This window comes from Ascidiella aspersa, chromosome 7, assembly GCF_963924565.1.
Source record: "Ascidiella aspersa chromosome 7, kaAscAspe10.2, whole genome shotgun sequence".
Taxonomy (NCBI): domain Eukaryota; kingdom Metazoa; phylum Chordata; class Ascidiacea; order Phlebobranchia; family Ascidiidae; genus Ascidiella; species Ascidiella aspersa.
In genome coordinates this window covers 8449074-8465694 of record NC_139453.1, presented here as the reverse complement: position 1 = coordinate 8465694, position 16621 = coordinate 8449074, and the positions used below count along the sequence as shown (strand labels likewise).

Sequence of the window (16621 nt, the reverse complement as noted above, 5' to 3'; positions counted from 1 at the left end):
CTTTTTTATTTTTCAGCAGGCAACCGTGTTTAATAAAGGCATTTGAAAATAACTTATTTCATGTTTCGTTCGAAAGCCAAAAAACAAGTCTGTTTATTTCTGATACGTGAGTAAGAGTCGAACCTACGACCGTTGGAATATGCGCAACTACCTCATACGCGGTAAAGTTTTATTACAAACACAAGAAAAAAACTAAAGAAAACATATTTTTTTATTTGATCCACTGGTTTTGGTTAGACCGTCAGAAGGCTTTAAAAATGTCTGAATATCGCAATTTTTCTGCAATATACCTTTTTTCCATTAAAAACTACGCGCGGTTGGAGCGAGTCATTATAATCATGGAAACAGATGGGAAGAAACCCAAATTCGCGATTCTACAAGAGCGGCGTTAGGCATTGATAAGCTGTCGCTTTTGGCGTCTGGGAATGTCATCTCGATCGCTCTGCCGAATCGATTGGAAATCCTTAATCGAATATCGCGAATTTAAAATAGAATCGGCGACCAAGCGCGAAGAATTCGAACCGGAATTCTGGCGTCATGACATTGACCGAATCGTGTTCCGTTGTAATCACATTGACGGGTCTGGGACCTTTCCACAATTCCAGTATCCCTTTAATCTCGGACCCGGCGTGATTTTAGTGGCAGCGCTGAATCAACATTATAGCGCTATCCTATATTAATTAGGTATGTTCGATATTATCGGTCGATACCCGATGCCAAGTGATTCGAGAACCGATACTACTGAAGTATTGGTGACGATCCGATATCAAATTAATTGAGGGGTACAAAGCGAAAAAAAGAAGCGATTTCTACCTTTTTTTGTTTTATAAAAAAAATGAAGTTAACCTAACCTATTTCTGCTAAAGCAAACTTCAGGACTAACAACCAGAAAAAAAACATTGGATTTGAAAGTTTCCCTTCATTGTTTTACTCGTTTCCGCATAGTTCTCAATTGATTTAATATCGGACAGGATCGCGATACTTTTTGTCCAAAATATCGGTTATCGAAACCGGAATAAAATGTCAGGTATCAGGCATCCCGAATTTTAATTATTTATCTTGGTCAAAAAGGTGAAATAATTAAAATCATCACGATGAAAGAAAACCGAAAACTTATCTCAGCCGAGTGAGTTTCTTGACCAAACCTTAATTTATAGATCACAAAAAGTTTAAATTCATCTAAATACGTATTTTCTATAGTTTTTTTGTCTCGCACAAAAATGAAAATATTGTTGGGTTTATTAAAAATCCACTTTGGCAACCAAATGCTGGCCGATAAAAAGCAAACGTTATATTGCTGGCTGCGATTGATCGTTGGATCGATAGCGATTTGCATTGCATCAAATTATTCCCGTCGGGTTTTTCGTCAACTTAAAAATCGAGCTTGCTGGTTCAGGTGTTGGAGTGATTGAAAATACGACGCCGCTATCGTAACTTTAAAAAATATTTTCGATGAGAAAAACATTATTTTATTTTGATGAGAAAAACAGCCGGGTTAATTTAAATTTTACGATGAACAACTAAAATCGTTTCATTTTTGAGCAGATGTGAATACCTGAACAGCGAGGTTAATTTAAATTTTAACATGAAAAACTGAAATTGTTTGATCAGACGTGAGTATTTGCAAGGAGAAGTTTGTGCATCTGTCTTATTATAGATAGAAGTAAAACTCAGAGACCAAAATAATAAAAATAGTTTCTTTCCATCGCTTATCCATAGCTTATCCAAATCGTGCTTAACCGACAGCGAGAAAAGAAACCACGAATCAAACTAACGTTTCGTTTATGCTGAAAGTCGTAAATTGTACCAAAGTAGTATTTTTAAATTGCATCCGAATTTCCGGTTTTCAAAATCTTACCGTATTCAAGTTGATATTTGGTAGATTTTTAGTTATTTTTATAAACAAGATACCAGACCGCAAAAAGCTCTTGTTACCAATATTTAACCAAGAAAAAAAAATCTAAACTCGTTCGTTAGCAACGCAACAAAGCCGCGAGGCAACACAGGGTTGAGGTTAGCAAGCATCGATCAAAAACAAACGGCTACGAGCAGCAGCAAGGGCAGAAGCAGCTGACATCGATCAGGGGAGACAGGATACAGCACGTATGCCGGCAAACAACAACACACACACTAGGCCAACTGACTAATTTTTCAGCTTTTTAAGATTAGATTTAGAATGGCACAATTGGCAAAAAATTGGGATTTTACGTTGAGCTGGTTTTCAATTAAGTTTGTCGCATGCTTTTAAGTAGTATTACACAAACATAAAATAAATCAACAAGACAATGAAAAAACTTTGTGTGTTTACAAATACAAGTATTCCTCTTAAAACATTAATTTTTATATTTCCGTCATCCTTGCGTCGATCAGGGGAGACACAGGATACAGCACATATGCCTACAAACAACAAACCACTATGCCTGTGGTTTGCAACCGGGGTGCCATTTCTAATGCCCAAGGGTGCCGAGAGATATTTGAGAATCTTCAAGAGTCTGATTTTTGCTCACCTCTCACAACTTTTTGTGTAATCTTAAGACTGGAATAAATCCATTTATAATTCTAATGCTCGAAGATGCCGAGAGCTTTAAGAATTTGATTTATGCTCAACTCCTACAACTTTTTGTGTAATCTGGAATAAATCCATTTATAACTTCCCACGTTGTGTAGAGTTTATGTGTGTTTTTCCCGTTACGCTTTTTGTGACATTCTAGTTATTTACCGACGGAAAAATCTTGAAGGGGTGCGGCAATCTATTTATTATTTCTTAGTGTTGCCGCAAGCCATAAAAGGTTGAGAACAACTACTGCACTAGGCCAACTGATTTTTTTTAGCTTTTTAGGAATAATTTAGAATTGCAGAATTCGCACAAAAAAGGGATTTTGCGTTGATTTAATTTTCATTTGAATTTAGTTTACATCTCACAGGCGGCTTTCCGTATGAGTTATATTCTATATTTTCTACGTTGAATCAACCTGCAATCTAAATTTTTTCACTAGCGCATAAATAACTTCAATTGTTAAATAAAGCTTGAATTGTCTGTTAGACGGATCTTATAATGGCAAAGATACGTCGTACACGCGCCTTGAGGCATGGTTTTGTTTTGCAATTTTTTTTATTATTATTACTTCAATTGTAAATGGAAAGTTTCTTTTAATGCCTAAGATACGTACGCGTGACATAGTCTCTGTGCAATTCATATGCATGCCTGAAACTATTTACGACAGAAACACTAAAAAAAGGGTTGTAAAATGTTCGGAAAATAGATTTGAACTGAAATTAAAACATACACGCAACACACAAATTCGAATATAATTTGTAATTAGTAACGCTCTAATTCGTTAAATTGGACAACGAGTATGAACAAGTTAGTCGTCCGATAAAGACTGACTGATGGACAAAACTACAACTAAACAGTTATTTAAGTAGCATTCTGTTGAAAACGGAACTATATAGGCATTAGAATTAGCGGCTTTTTAAATCTTCAAATTCGACAGCTTTAGATATTTTAACAACAACAAAAAGCTAGGTAGTAGTCACCGACCTTTAAATCACGATAGACGAGGCCGCGCTGGTGCATATGATCGAGGCCCAACATGATCTCGGAAGCGTAGAAGCGTACCTCGTTCTCCGTGAAGACGCCACGTTGCGTGAGCTGGTAGTGAAGGTCACCGCCTGCGTGGTCAAGGTAAAAAAAAAAACAGGCTTTAAATTGGGCTTTAAAAATGTCAAAATCTTTATACTTAAAAGTATGCATTTTTGAACTGCAAGTTAAATCGTGAAAAAAGGAGGACATAAAACAAGCGCATTAAACTTTAATGACAACGCATAACAAGGTCAAAATATAGACCAGAAATTAGGCTTCAAAATGCCAAAATCTTTAGTGAGCAAAATTGAAAACATATATGCATTTTTAAATTGAAAGTCAATTCCTGCAAAAAGGGAGACGCATACTAAACAAAAAAGTCATGGGATGGAAATGCATCTAGGTCAAAAAAAACTCGATTCAGATCCTTTGGGCATTTTTGCACCATATTCTGTGTTTTGCAAGAAATGTCCCGACAATAATAAAGTGCAACAAAATGTTGAAAAGTTGGGCTGTTCACTTTGAACACTTGGGGGTTTAAAAGCTATTTGGCGCATTTTAAATTTCTCTAGCATAAAAATAAAAAAGAGGAATAGTGCTTCAAATCACGCGAATCTTCCGGTGGTTTGGAAAGAAGTAGGATTTATTTAGAAAAAAATGAAATACTAGTTACTTCGCTGAGTGAAGCAGGCACCTTTAGTCTTACAATTTATACGAAAAATAATATAGAATTGGAATTTGGAAACTGAACTAGTTTTTTTGAAGACAATTTTGCTCCTTTAAACAATTCCCGCTTTTACCATTTTTTACTAAACGGTTCAAAATATTAAATCGAGGATGAGCAAAATAGCATCTATGGCTTTAGAATCGTTCTGCTATAAGGTCGAAAGTGAATATTTAATGAGAAGCATGTTGCAACCGCCAAAGTCGCAAGTCAGGCCGCGATTTTGATTTTCAAGAATCCTTTTCCAACGCTTTAGTAGGTCGGGGGCTGTCAGGCAATGTACGTTGTCCATGCGAGATTTAAATTGATCTTGAACTAGCAATCTGTAATTGTAAATTATTTAAAAAAATAAATTCCCAATTAATATAGGAATGGCTGAGCTGTCAAAGTTAAATTTCAGCGAAAAATTCTACAAAATGTCTTTGTCGCAATATAAATGTCGATGGCGCAAAAAAGTTTGTGGTAAATTGGCTTTAACAGTCAGTCGCATGCTTTTTAATCATTATTACAAAAACATTAAATAAATTAATTAATTTATATCTGTTTTATAGCCATTTAAAAAAGACATAAAGACGTAACAAGAGAATAAAAAAACTCGTGTTTAAAAAAACATGTTAAGCATTCCTCCATTAAATTGTTACATAATGTAACAGGCACTTTAAACACGTCAGTTACTTAGAACAGTATAAGTACCCTTCATGTTAAATGGTAAAGAGCTTGTATTTAAAACAGACTAATGGTTACTTGGTGAACCATGTCAAGCCGTGATGTTAATGGCCGTTATTAAAGCGTCGTTGCGACGCTGAAGTTTAATAGGCGACATAAAAGTCACATTATGTTTATAACCTGGCAGGACGGCTGGAAATATATCTCTTTTTAGGTAAATGTTGTTCAATCAACAACTACAATTTAAAAAATAAGGCTCACTAAATACACTATATTTTTCACAAGAAAAACAAAAAAATGACTATACTTTTCTCCCTAAATGCAAACACATATATTTCGATTTTGAATGTTTTACAAAGATTAGAGATTTGGGATGTTCGGCCTGATCTGTCGGCAGTATTGCCAGCAAAATAAAGGCGTTGAATCAATAAATGGCAATCAAATTCGTTTAATAGGAGACATAAAAGTCACATTATGTTTATAACCTTGAAGGTAGGTTAGAAAATGCTGGCCGCCCATCACTTTTTAAGTATATTGCTCAACAAAAAAATACAGTTTGAAAGATAAGGCCCACTAAATACACTATTCCTTCCAAAAATACAAAAAAATAATGACTATACTTTTCCTCCTAAATGCAAACACATACATTTCGTTTTTGAATGTTTTACAAAGATTAGAGATTTGGGATGGTGGGCTGGACTGATTGGAGTGTGATCAGAAAGAGACAGGGGATGGATCAATAAATGGCAATTAAATTTCAGACAAAATACTTTACATTTGTCTTTTGACATGTTTCTAACCCCAAGAGAGAAGAAGATTGTCAAGCCTGAAATAAATTGCAATTATTTAACCACCTGGTTGTCTTGATTTTTACAGTTAAGCAAGACTGCTATGTTGAAAATATATAAAGACTTATTCGAAACGTTCAAAATGATATCTACTTCTGTATGGGCTTTGATATTCTTATTACGTCTTACTACAACCTCCAAACATTATGCTCCAAAGACGGGATTGATTCATGAAAATCTACATTTTTAAATGAACACTTTACATAAAAAGCATTCAGTATTGAAATAAAAAGTAATAAAAAAACACCTCTATAGGTGCGCTTATTAACTTAAATTAGCAGAAAAAATACAAATCTGGCAACAGACAATTAGAACGTTGATAAAAGTGAAACATTAACAAAAAAACTTTTCTGTTTGACAGCATTGAATTGTTGAAAATATCTCCACAGACTTTTCCGATAAAAGCAACAACGGTTTCAAGACCACAAGTGACCTGAATCATGACGACACATTTTCCATTGGCATAAGAATAAAATAAAAAAAGTTTTAATGTTTTCTTTTAAGCGTTTACACTTTGAATAACTGGGGCAACAAAAATTACATTTGTTTTCAAAATGAACAAAAAACCACAAAACCTTGCTCTATTTGTTTTCCCACAGACAAACACAAAATTGACCCCCTTTTTTCTCTCACTGTTTCCAGAAATGCACCCGGCACCTTTTGAGAAACAGCAGATGTCGGCTGCACCACAAAACACCGCATTTCCCATTAGGCAAGCGGGCGGGTGGGTTGCCTTGGCACAAGCGTTTACAAGCGCCCGGCCAAAATTTTCCTCTTAGCTTGAAGGAAGTAAGACACAAATCACAACACTGAAGCAAGCATTGAAGACTGGGTACTCACCATTCATGAGGTCCAATACAAAGCAGAGCTTGTCGGGTGATTGGAATGCATAGGAGATGCACACGATGAAGGGTGAGTCGACCTGTACATGAGAAAAGATTTAAACGATGTTGAAAATATTTCTAATTGGGGCATAAAAAAATGTAAGCAAATAACACCCTACAAGTCACAATAGATGAGAAAACTATTTATCTTTTTCTCAGTATAGTCAATATATACTATTGTGACATTTACCCTCATAAAATTGTCAAATTATCCCTAAATATGCTATTCCAATAAATGTGTAATTACACGTTAATTATTTCGTTTTTGCACTTAACAACCGATTAACACTTTTTCTTACAATAACGAACCGAATTGGCTCAATTGAAATTTCAACATGTTAAGAAGTTGTGGATTTGGCAATTTTGTATAACTGTTCGGTTTTCAATCAAAACAGTTTTAACAAAATCAGTACTTCACGGTCTCTCATGTCGAACTTTTACAGACAACATATAACTTGTTGCTGACCCAAGCAGATTACAGGTTTCACTGGCTCGAACAGTTCTAGGTAATGTATGTCACTAGAAAGAGTTGATTTTTGGGATATTGAAAGCTAAAATTCAACACAATAATGTTGAGCAAGCACTTTGGCACCTAAAAATCAAAACTGATACTGGCTGCTATTTTATGTTGTAGAGTTGTTTAATTGTAAACCCTTAAAGATTGGACACTCTTAAAAACAATAAAGTAATAATTATTTTAATATAAAATATACAGATGCAGATTACAACCTTTGCTAGCTTGGGCGATATAATATGATTGGAATTAGTACAAAAAGAGTTTCCTGGATTTTATGACCTGTCATTAAACATATACTGTAACATTCAGTAAATACTTTCTCATCTCATAAAAAAAAACACATACTTTTTTTTTTAAATCACAATTATTTTCAATGTTAATTAGCTAATACAAAAAAAGACTTTGACAAAAGAACAAAAAATATTTGAAAGCAATACCAACAGGATGTCAGCAAAATCTATACCATTTAAAAATAAAAAAATATTTGCAATATTGATTATATTGTTTGGAACACAATACCCAGGTTTTTTAGTATTTTTATTGATTGTATTCTGTTTTGTGGAACAGCTTCATAGCCTGTGAAAACCATTGATATTTTTTCAAATGTAAAAACAGAATTATCAGTTTTCAACCCTTAATTATTATAAGAATATCCCACATCCTGCATTAATAATTTTATGGACTTCCTAATTACCAAAAGGCTGTACATGATTGCAACCAATGCAAACAACTAGAGAATCAAATATATAACCTTTAAAACCTGTAATCTACTAAACCTGAGGTGATAGAGGCACGTGAACCTGTCAAGGATGGTTTCACTCGAAAACACTTTTAAAGCACTTAACGACCCACTTAGCAATGCAAACGTGTAAATTCTATGATCAAGGTCATTGGCTCTGCTCTCTTTGTGGGTTACGCTAGCTGATGAGTGATTAGCAAACACAAGGACCAAGACTACTGAAATCAAATTACACAAACCATATCCTTTGCATTTTACGGCTAGCAGAGCACAAAAGAACTGAAAGAATTTATTTTGAGTTTGAACATTCAGTTTTAAAACGGCTTAACAACCAGTAATAGCAGAATTTACTTTAAAACACATTTAAATTATTTTTTAATTTTTAAAACGCATTAAAATTTTTTTTGAAAACTTTTTATATAGTTTTGCGACACCATAAAAACAACAATTATAGGCTAATTACTTTTACATCACACAAAACTGCAGAGCCTACCATTTGAAGCATTTTGCGTTCATTGAGGGACAACGATTCTCCTTGCTTTAACTTGATTCTCTTTTTGTCGAGACACTTCATTGCATACCTGTGCGCAAACAGTTTTGTATTGTACTTCAGGTCAAACTATGAATTTTCTGAGTTCATTTAAATTTTAATAAAATTAATCAAAAGTTACTTTTAGGTTATGTTGTCATTTAAAACACATAATACTTAAATAATCTTTTTTCGGTTGCAATATAACATAAAAATGGAGGCTTAATCAATTCAAGGTGAATTTATATATATACAACATTTTGCATATATACATTGTAAAGCATTAAAACGATGTATTACACACCAGCAATTCCAATGAGTTTTTTATGGCTTTAGCACAACTAAATAAAAGCAGTGTCATGCAACGAAATTTACACATTATTGTCACATTTTTCTTTTACGCAAATTTTCACCAAATCATTAGTGTCTTGCCAAACTAAAATTTTCGAGTTATACAAAACCTTATTTGGCTTAGTTTACACAATCAATGGAATGGTTTTATGTCAGGTTTCATTCTTAGAACTACTACACACAAGCTGTAATTTCTATATGCTTGTTTAACAGTCAGTTGTTTTACTATTACGGTCAAAAGTGTTTATTAAAATAAGACAGCTTTCTTTATTTTCTTCTAATCTGTACAAGAAACTTTTTCTAACCATAAAACAGAAATAAAAATCACAAAAATAATGTGCTTTCTAACACCAAGTGAAAACTATTGCAATATTTTTGCATCATGATTCATATATCTGAGTGTGTGTACTGTGCAAGGCTTTGGCCTTTTAAAAAAGTCCGTTTTTATAGATGTATGAAATGATCTAGTTGTAACAATACAAACGTATTTCTATAATATTTGACTTACATGGTTCCTGTGTCAGCCTTTCTGCACCCGTACACTTCACCGAAGCCACCTCTGCCTATAATCCGATGTATACTGAAGTCGTTCATCGTTAGCTAAACACAAGTGTGAGTTATTTTCTGCTAAAAAATTGGGATAAATAGTAGAAGTAAACATAGTATTTGGCGGATAGCAGATACGCTTTCGCACATTTATACAATTAGACAGCAACGGCCTAATATGACCAAATAATATACTTTGTGAAAAATAATTTTTAGGAAAAAATGAAAAGAAAATAATTTTTGTGTAAGAAAATTTTGAAGTTTTTTTTTTCTGCAACACAATGGAAGAGCCATTAAGTGAAATGAATAGCTTAGGAAATTTATATAAAAAAAATGTTGCAGTAAGCAGTTCTAATTAATAATATGGAATGCTTCTTTTCATATTATTATCAACATATACTTTTAATGGAAATCGCAGGAAGATAAGTTTTCTTTATAGTGAAATTTGCACAGAATTTTTTAAAATGTTTGCAAAACAACAAACATACCACTGCACCACCCAAACCAAATGTGTGAAAATATCCTGAACACGGTGTCATTAAACAGAAGCAATTTAATGTTTAGTATTTTTATCAATTTTTGCCACTTTCTTGATTGTGTTTTTTGTAGATAGACAGGTACAGTAACCAAAGCATCTAAATTAACAGCAGTTGCCACATTTTGAAAGTTTTAGGTGCTATCCCACCATTCATACACCTTTGAGCTGTTGGTCAGACTTTTGTTTGACTCAGCAACGTTTTGCTGACTTGAATAATTTATGCTTGCTTGGCATCGGCCAATGCAATTGTCATACTTATGCTTAAATTTGCAGCATTTGACCCACTAAGAATTGTCTCAAATATGTGCGACAGAAAACACAAAAACGTTTGATTCTATTCAACTACCTTAAAGGTCTACAGCAGTAGTTCCCACAATATGAGTCGCAATGAGTTAAAAATGGGCCACAAAGGCAACATTTAAACCTTCAAAAAAAAATTACGAAAATTTGACTGTTGTAAATTTATTTTATATTTAAGTTTGTTTCACCCCAACAAGGACTGAATTATAGCACAAACTACATTTTGTTGGTTTCGTCTTACTCAACTGAAATATTGCTTCATAAGCAGTTTAGATGGTACACAAGTCACTTCCTTCAATAAATCATGTATGAGCTCAAGTCAAGTTTGGTTGATTACGGAACAATATTTAAAGGTGTATAGTTTAGTTTAAGTAAGTAGGTCAGGGGAGTAAAACGCCATCAAACCTTTTCAAAATGTTTCTCTAAAACAATTGACTACAAATTCACTAAAAATTTACATATTTCGTAGTACTTTTAGGTGTTTTGGGTCGCACAACGGTTTTAAAGCCACTGGTCTACAGTAATGTGAAATAAAAATCTTAACACTTACGTGCAGACTCATTTCTATGTTTTTCCACTGCAGGTACCTCGTGAACTTATCACTAGAAACAAGAATGTTTTTGTCAATAAAGCATTTGGATACACAGTTACACACTGTTGTTTATCACAAATTACCTTTTGACAAATACATCGAAAAAGTTCTTCTTTAGACTTTCCCGGATCTCGGAGTCATAGATCTACAAAAAATAGTAAAGAAATTCAATGATAATTGTGGTTCACCTGTATTTGTCATTATGGTCCCCCTCAAAGACTAACAGGTATTTTTAGTAACTTACTTAACACTAATCGTAATCCATGACAATTCATCATTTAACACATATAAACACAAAAACATAAACCGGCCATTGTAAAAACACTAGGAACCAAAGCCAGCTTTAAAACCATCAATTTTTTGCACTGTGAATCCACAGGGCTTTACCATCTAGGGAATTGTGACATTCAGGATGCTAAAAAAAACACTTTTAGTGGCTTACTCAGGTAACCACTATCAATCTCAATTCAAGGTTTTGTATTTCACAAATTAGCAAGTATTTTAGGTATCATATGACGCTATGTTGCTCGTAGAACAGCATTAAGCTTTTAAGGATAGTAAACCACTAAATGTTTGACCGAAAAAATTAAACAATAGTACAGTTCCGAAAAAAAACAAAAAAAACTTTTTACTAAAATTTTCAATATTGAAACAGATGCAAACTGTGAAACAAAAGTTTGAGTGAATGCGTTTATACAAAATCGAACTTCACAGATTTTTTAAGGTTTCAAACAGCTGTACATAGCTCAGTCTGACCAATATCCTGCTGACAGATGAGATTTATGGCCTGCAGCCTTTTGACAGGCCAGGCAAGGCCAAGCCAGGTTTATTTTGCTGCACTTGAATGACCCAGCAGTACAACAATAACACCACAATAGTGACAAGTACAGCAGTAGCTTTCTGTACCTGGAATAAGTCGCTGGGATAGTTGTTGTGCAACATTTTCGATCGCACTTTGTCAAGGGCTTCTTTGGAGAATTCCTGCAAAATAACAAGTCAACATTATCCTTTTGATTGCTTGGCAAGCAGTTTTCCAAATGGTATATAAAATAGTATTTTCGGTAATAATAAAAATAGGAACCACACAAATCAAAAACATGGGTTTGTCATTTTCATATCACATCCGCAATTTGAATGTTTAAAAAGAAACTTATCTCTTTCCTCATCATGGTAAATTTATCCAAAGAAAAATATATTTAAACACACTTTATGTCACATTCACATAGTATTGACAAGCTGATTACTTTAATGATTAACCAGACTAAATACTAAATTATTCCACTGGAAAATAGAAAAAATGCACAAGGGTATTGTAAATATTGCAAAATTGAAAATAACATTATCGCTGAAGGTCAAATGACAGCAGAAGCATAAATTCTGAAAAAGTTTTCGCAAACAAATTGAATTACAACCATAATGCATTGCACATGGTAAACCAGGAGTGTGATCCTACATCAACCAATAATAATCAATAAGAGACAAAGTCAGAAGGCAAGTAAAAATAATAACACTACAGTACACTTTCTGATAGGTTAGAAACATGATAGCCACTTGTAAGCTCCAAAACTGGGTAAACAACCATTGTTTTAAAGGATGGAAGGGTCCAATATATTTGAGTGGCGTCACTACATGATAATGTTTGGCCAGAACAAATAAAAGTAAGAGCGCTTTAAAGACAAACACAGCCTTGGGCTTCTGTTTGTTCTTATTTATTTATGAAATGCTGTACATATATATGTGGTTGCTACAGTCCACACCAGGGGTTCTTGAACTGGGGTCCATTGAACCCGGCGGTTACTCAGACGAGTTTTAGGGGGTCTATTAAAGCCTAAATAAAATTTATGTAAACCATTAAAAATAAAATATGCAACTTTCTTTTCAAAAGGGTTAAATTTAAAACACACTTTTCTCGTCAAATGCGTTTCAGTTTCACATTTGTTAGACCAAAACAATAGGTTTATTTTAGTTCAGTTGTTTCATGATGTAAGCTCGAAAAGTTTTATACCGACCCTACTCCATGCAAACCAAATTATTTAGGGGTCCACAGTAAAAATAAATTAAAAAATTCTGGTCTAGATGTTGCATATAGTCATAATCTATGCTAACCACTTTCAACAATTGTATGTGTTTTAAAAACAAGGTTGTCAATCTTGTAGAACAAAATGTAAAACAGCCATTGGTATTTTGCTACATAAAATATATAGTGTTTTTAAGTAGTGGCATTTCCCTCTAAATAGACAAAGTGACTTTAATTTGAACAAATTCACAATTGTCAACTCTGATTTTCAAGACTCATTCACTTTTGCAACATTTTATTTTAACAATTGGCTTTCATAAACAAAGCCTTGCAAAATATGTGGGTTTAGCAAGAAAAAAGCAATTGTACTTATTTATTAACAAGCATGAGCTTATTTTAAAATTGTGAAAGGATAATACTAGCTAGCAGCCTACAATTTAAAAACCAGTACACTGTAAAAAACACACTAAACAGTGAAATCAGAACTACTTAGGCATGTTTCATTTAAAACCATTTATATCAAAATACTTCGTCAAAGATACAAAAGAAAATGATCAAAAGGCAAACATAAAGCAACAAACAATTATATTAGGTCAGCATTTCAAAGAACTATGTTGGCCTAAGTCCCTAAAGATTAAAGCATTAAGATGTAATGTTATTATATGATTTACATTTTGGCAACAACAGTTGCAGACTGCTTGTAACATCCAACTAAGTTTGTTATTTAACATCTGACAGGCGAACACCATCCAAGATTTGTACAACTAGACTTTTTCAGCTTTTAAAATTAGATTGAATGTAAAATAAAAGTTACAAGGTTTCAGTTTTTCTACCTTAAGATTGAATTTAGCATTTTTAAAATTCGCCAAAACTATTAGTCAAACTAAAATTCAAACTAGAAATACTTTTAATCAATTCACAATCAGTTTCAACAAAAAAACTAAGCAACTAGAGTTATCTAGTTCTACAGTACAAGTTTGCCTAAGCCTATAAAAATAATCAAAGATGGCCAGTTGAACTATAGTTTAGCATATATTTTGTTACATATATATTTAACTTTTAACAGGGTCTTAAAAGTACATGTTTACCAGTGGAATGCACTGAAGAAGTTTCTTCATTATAAATTTGTCGTAGATCATTTTCGCTTGCGCTATTCTTTCCTGTTCAACGTCAATGGTCTGGTACGTCAAAATCTGCAACAGGAATTTTTTAGGAAACAAGCGATTCTACAGAAGACTAACTTAATTTAGTTGAAAAGGATTAAAAGTCGAGGCATGCAAGTTGTTTTAAGAAAAGACTGGGTTAAGTTTTGCACTTAAAACCTTGGCTAATCAAATACCAGGGCAAAACCATCTGAGCTAAGCTCACTTGTGTTGTTAGTGAAAACTGCCAAATACATGCTGGTTGTACAGCAATATTTATAAAGGGGGCTTTCATTTGTAAACCAATCAACTATATAGCAATATGTGCGCTTGTAGATTGGAAACAGGATTTAAAGATGTTTAACTAAGCAATGTTTACCATGTGATTAAATAGCTGGCTAAGGTGTGATTTCTAATGTGTGTGTTAGAAATCAACAAATAACCTTACGTTGCTACAGATACATAGATGTCAAATGTAGGTTGAATTATCTAAAGTTAAAATGGTCTGGTTCTTTGGCAACCTTTCTCAACAACAAACAAGTATTTTGATGCCGCTTTGCTTTCACAAACACAAGTTGTTAAAAGTTAACATTGTAAACATACCTGTTCATAAAATTCAAGTTGTGGAATGGGCATGTCTGACTGTGTGCAAAACTCTTTGAACAAGTGATAACCTGATGAAAAATATATATTGTTTTACAAGTTTGTGAGGTTGTTTATTTTACTAAATGGACTCAAATGCAGTTCAGGTTTAGCACGATTAGAAAAGCACCGTTTTCTATTACTTCAGTTTGGCTTTTGTGAACACTAGCTGGATTGTTTTTACTTTAAAAGTCATTGTCTTTAAAATTGGTATCAAGAAATTAGACAAAAATGAAGAAAAAACTACTAAAATTGAAAGTTTTTAGCTTTCTAAATATTTTTCTACTTTAAAAATTAAAATCAATACACTTGAGCATTGACACGTGAAAGGTCAAAATCCTGTTTAAGACTATCACCTTGAAAAGCTTTATAATGTTTAACACAACTGTGAAATATTAAAAAAGCCCTTAAAGGAATTAACTAAAAAAATCCTTAACGACTGTTTAAGATTAAATTCAATTCTTATCATTTTTATTTAATGGTAAACAAACCATTAGGAAAATAAATTAAAAAAAGGAGTGGTAACACTAAGTAAGCAGTTGTAACATGATCTTTCATAGTCTAGTCTGGTGGTGACATCGATGGGAACACTGTGTAAAGCAGGCAACGAATGACTTTGTTTATGTTAAACAAGCAGCAGACAGCAGCTAAAATTAACAGTTGGCTGAAAGTAACCAGCACATAGAGAAACTGTAACCTGCCAATTGTACAGTCTGCTTGAAACTTACACTGTGGCGATGAAACTTGACGATGACAACTGTGTGGCACTAAAGTGTCAAGTTAAGCATCGTTGTATTATTAAAAAGGTAAAAATAGTGAAAAACATTAAGTACAAAACTGTATGTCATTTAGTAGTGCCAACCTATTTCTTCATTGAAAATTTCTTCGAAGGTTATGAGTTTTCGCTCTTTGAGGTATTTCATCATCAGACATCGAATGCTGTAAAACACCCATTAGACGTTCACATTTAATAGTTTTAATTTTAGGTTTCAAGTTGGTCAAATCTCATAAATTCTCACAAATATATATTGATAAATACAAATTTATAGTACATTTGAGAATTACAAGAGAAATGCTACTTTTTTGTACTACTACCAAAAAAAGAGAAACATTTTTTAACAAACACATTTGAAATAATTAAGTGTTGTCTGTCAAAAAAAGGTTATTGCATTGCAATTATATTTTTCATTTATAGAGTTTAAATAACAATAATTGCAATAGTAGGCTGACTAGCATGAAAAAGCTTATCAAAGAGTGCCAGTGCAGATGCACTGTAGTATATATACTGTACACATACCTTGGCTCGGGCAGTTGCATTCTTTTAACTGCCCTTGATGCGGGAGCACCTTTACTTTTTTCCATGGCCATGAGGTAGCTGACATCAGCCAGCACAGCCTCTAAGTCTGCCATTTTCTTCTTGGGAGCTCAACTAGTCCCAATCCAGCAAAGTTCTTGTGTGTTTTACACTCTCGTACAGGTGAAGAATACGCTGGTTACTACCTCCCCGGGAACACTTAGGTGCAGAGACAAAACCTTAGGGTAACATGCTAAACAATATATCTATGTAAGTGCAACTAATCAACTCTGTAAAACACAAGTGGGGCAAATTATTAAAGATTGACAAGAAACAATAATGTACTTGAATAAACCATAGCAACATAGCCTAGATCAGTGTTTCCAAACTATTTTCAATTCAGGACCCACTCTTAATGCAAGTTTTATTGTGTGACTCACATGAGATGGGACCAAACGAATAAAGTTACATAAAACCTGCATCCTTACTACTGGCGTGCATGAAATAGTCAATGCGATACAACACATCTAGGTCTTACATATTCGTGATATTGTTGCATAAATGTTACTTAATGATAATGCAATAATTTCCCGATCCAATAGAAAACCGTAACATTAAGAAATGCTTCACGACCCATCAATTGGGAAGCACTGGCCTAGATTATCTAGTATAAATGTTAGGCTGGAAACCAACATATGTTTATTGCGAT

General features: G+C 33.4%; 1 protein-coding gene across 2 annotated transcripts in view; it reads right to left on the bottom strand.

The window, feature by feature from the left end:
* The window catches only part of LOC146137574 (G protein-coupled receptor kinase 3-like), a 52119-nt gene extending 35923 nt beyond the window's left edge, over nucleotides 1–16196 (bottom strand). For both annotated transcript variants that reach the window (XM_083394794.1, XM_083394795.1), the window contains exons 1-11: nucleotides 15916–16196; nucleotides 15481–15557; nucleotides 14580–14650; nucleotides 13923–14027; nucleotides 11724–11798; nucleotides 10901–10962; nucleotides 10776–10827; nucleotides 9350–9441; nucleotides 8455–8542; nucleotides 6662–6743; nucleotides 3542–3672 (exon numbers count right to left, since the gene is read on the bottom strand). In XM_083394794.1, coding sequence (XP_083250920.1) covers nucleotides 3542–3672; nucleotides 6662–6743; nucleotides 8455–8542; nucleotides 9350–9441; nucleotides 10776–10827; nucleotides 10901–10962; nucleotides 11724–11798; nucleotides 13923–14027; nucleotides 14580–14650; nucleotides 15481–15557; nucleotides 15916–16028 — 948 coding nt within the window. In that variant the 5' untranslated portion in view covers nucleotides 16029–16196. The remainder of the gene's footprint in view (nucleotides 1–3541; nucleotides 3673–6661; nucleotides 6744–8454; nucleotides 8543–9349; nucleotides 9442–10775; nucleotides 10828–10900; nucleotides 10963–11723; nucleotides 11799–13922; nucleotides 14028–14579; nucleotides 14651–15480; nucleotides 15558–15915) is intronic.
* Between the last annotated feature and the right edge of the window lie 425 nt (nucleotides 16197–16621).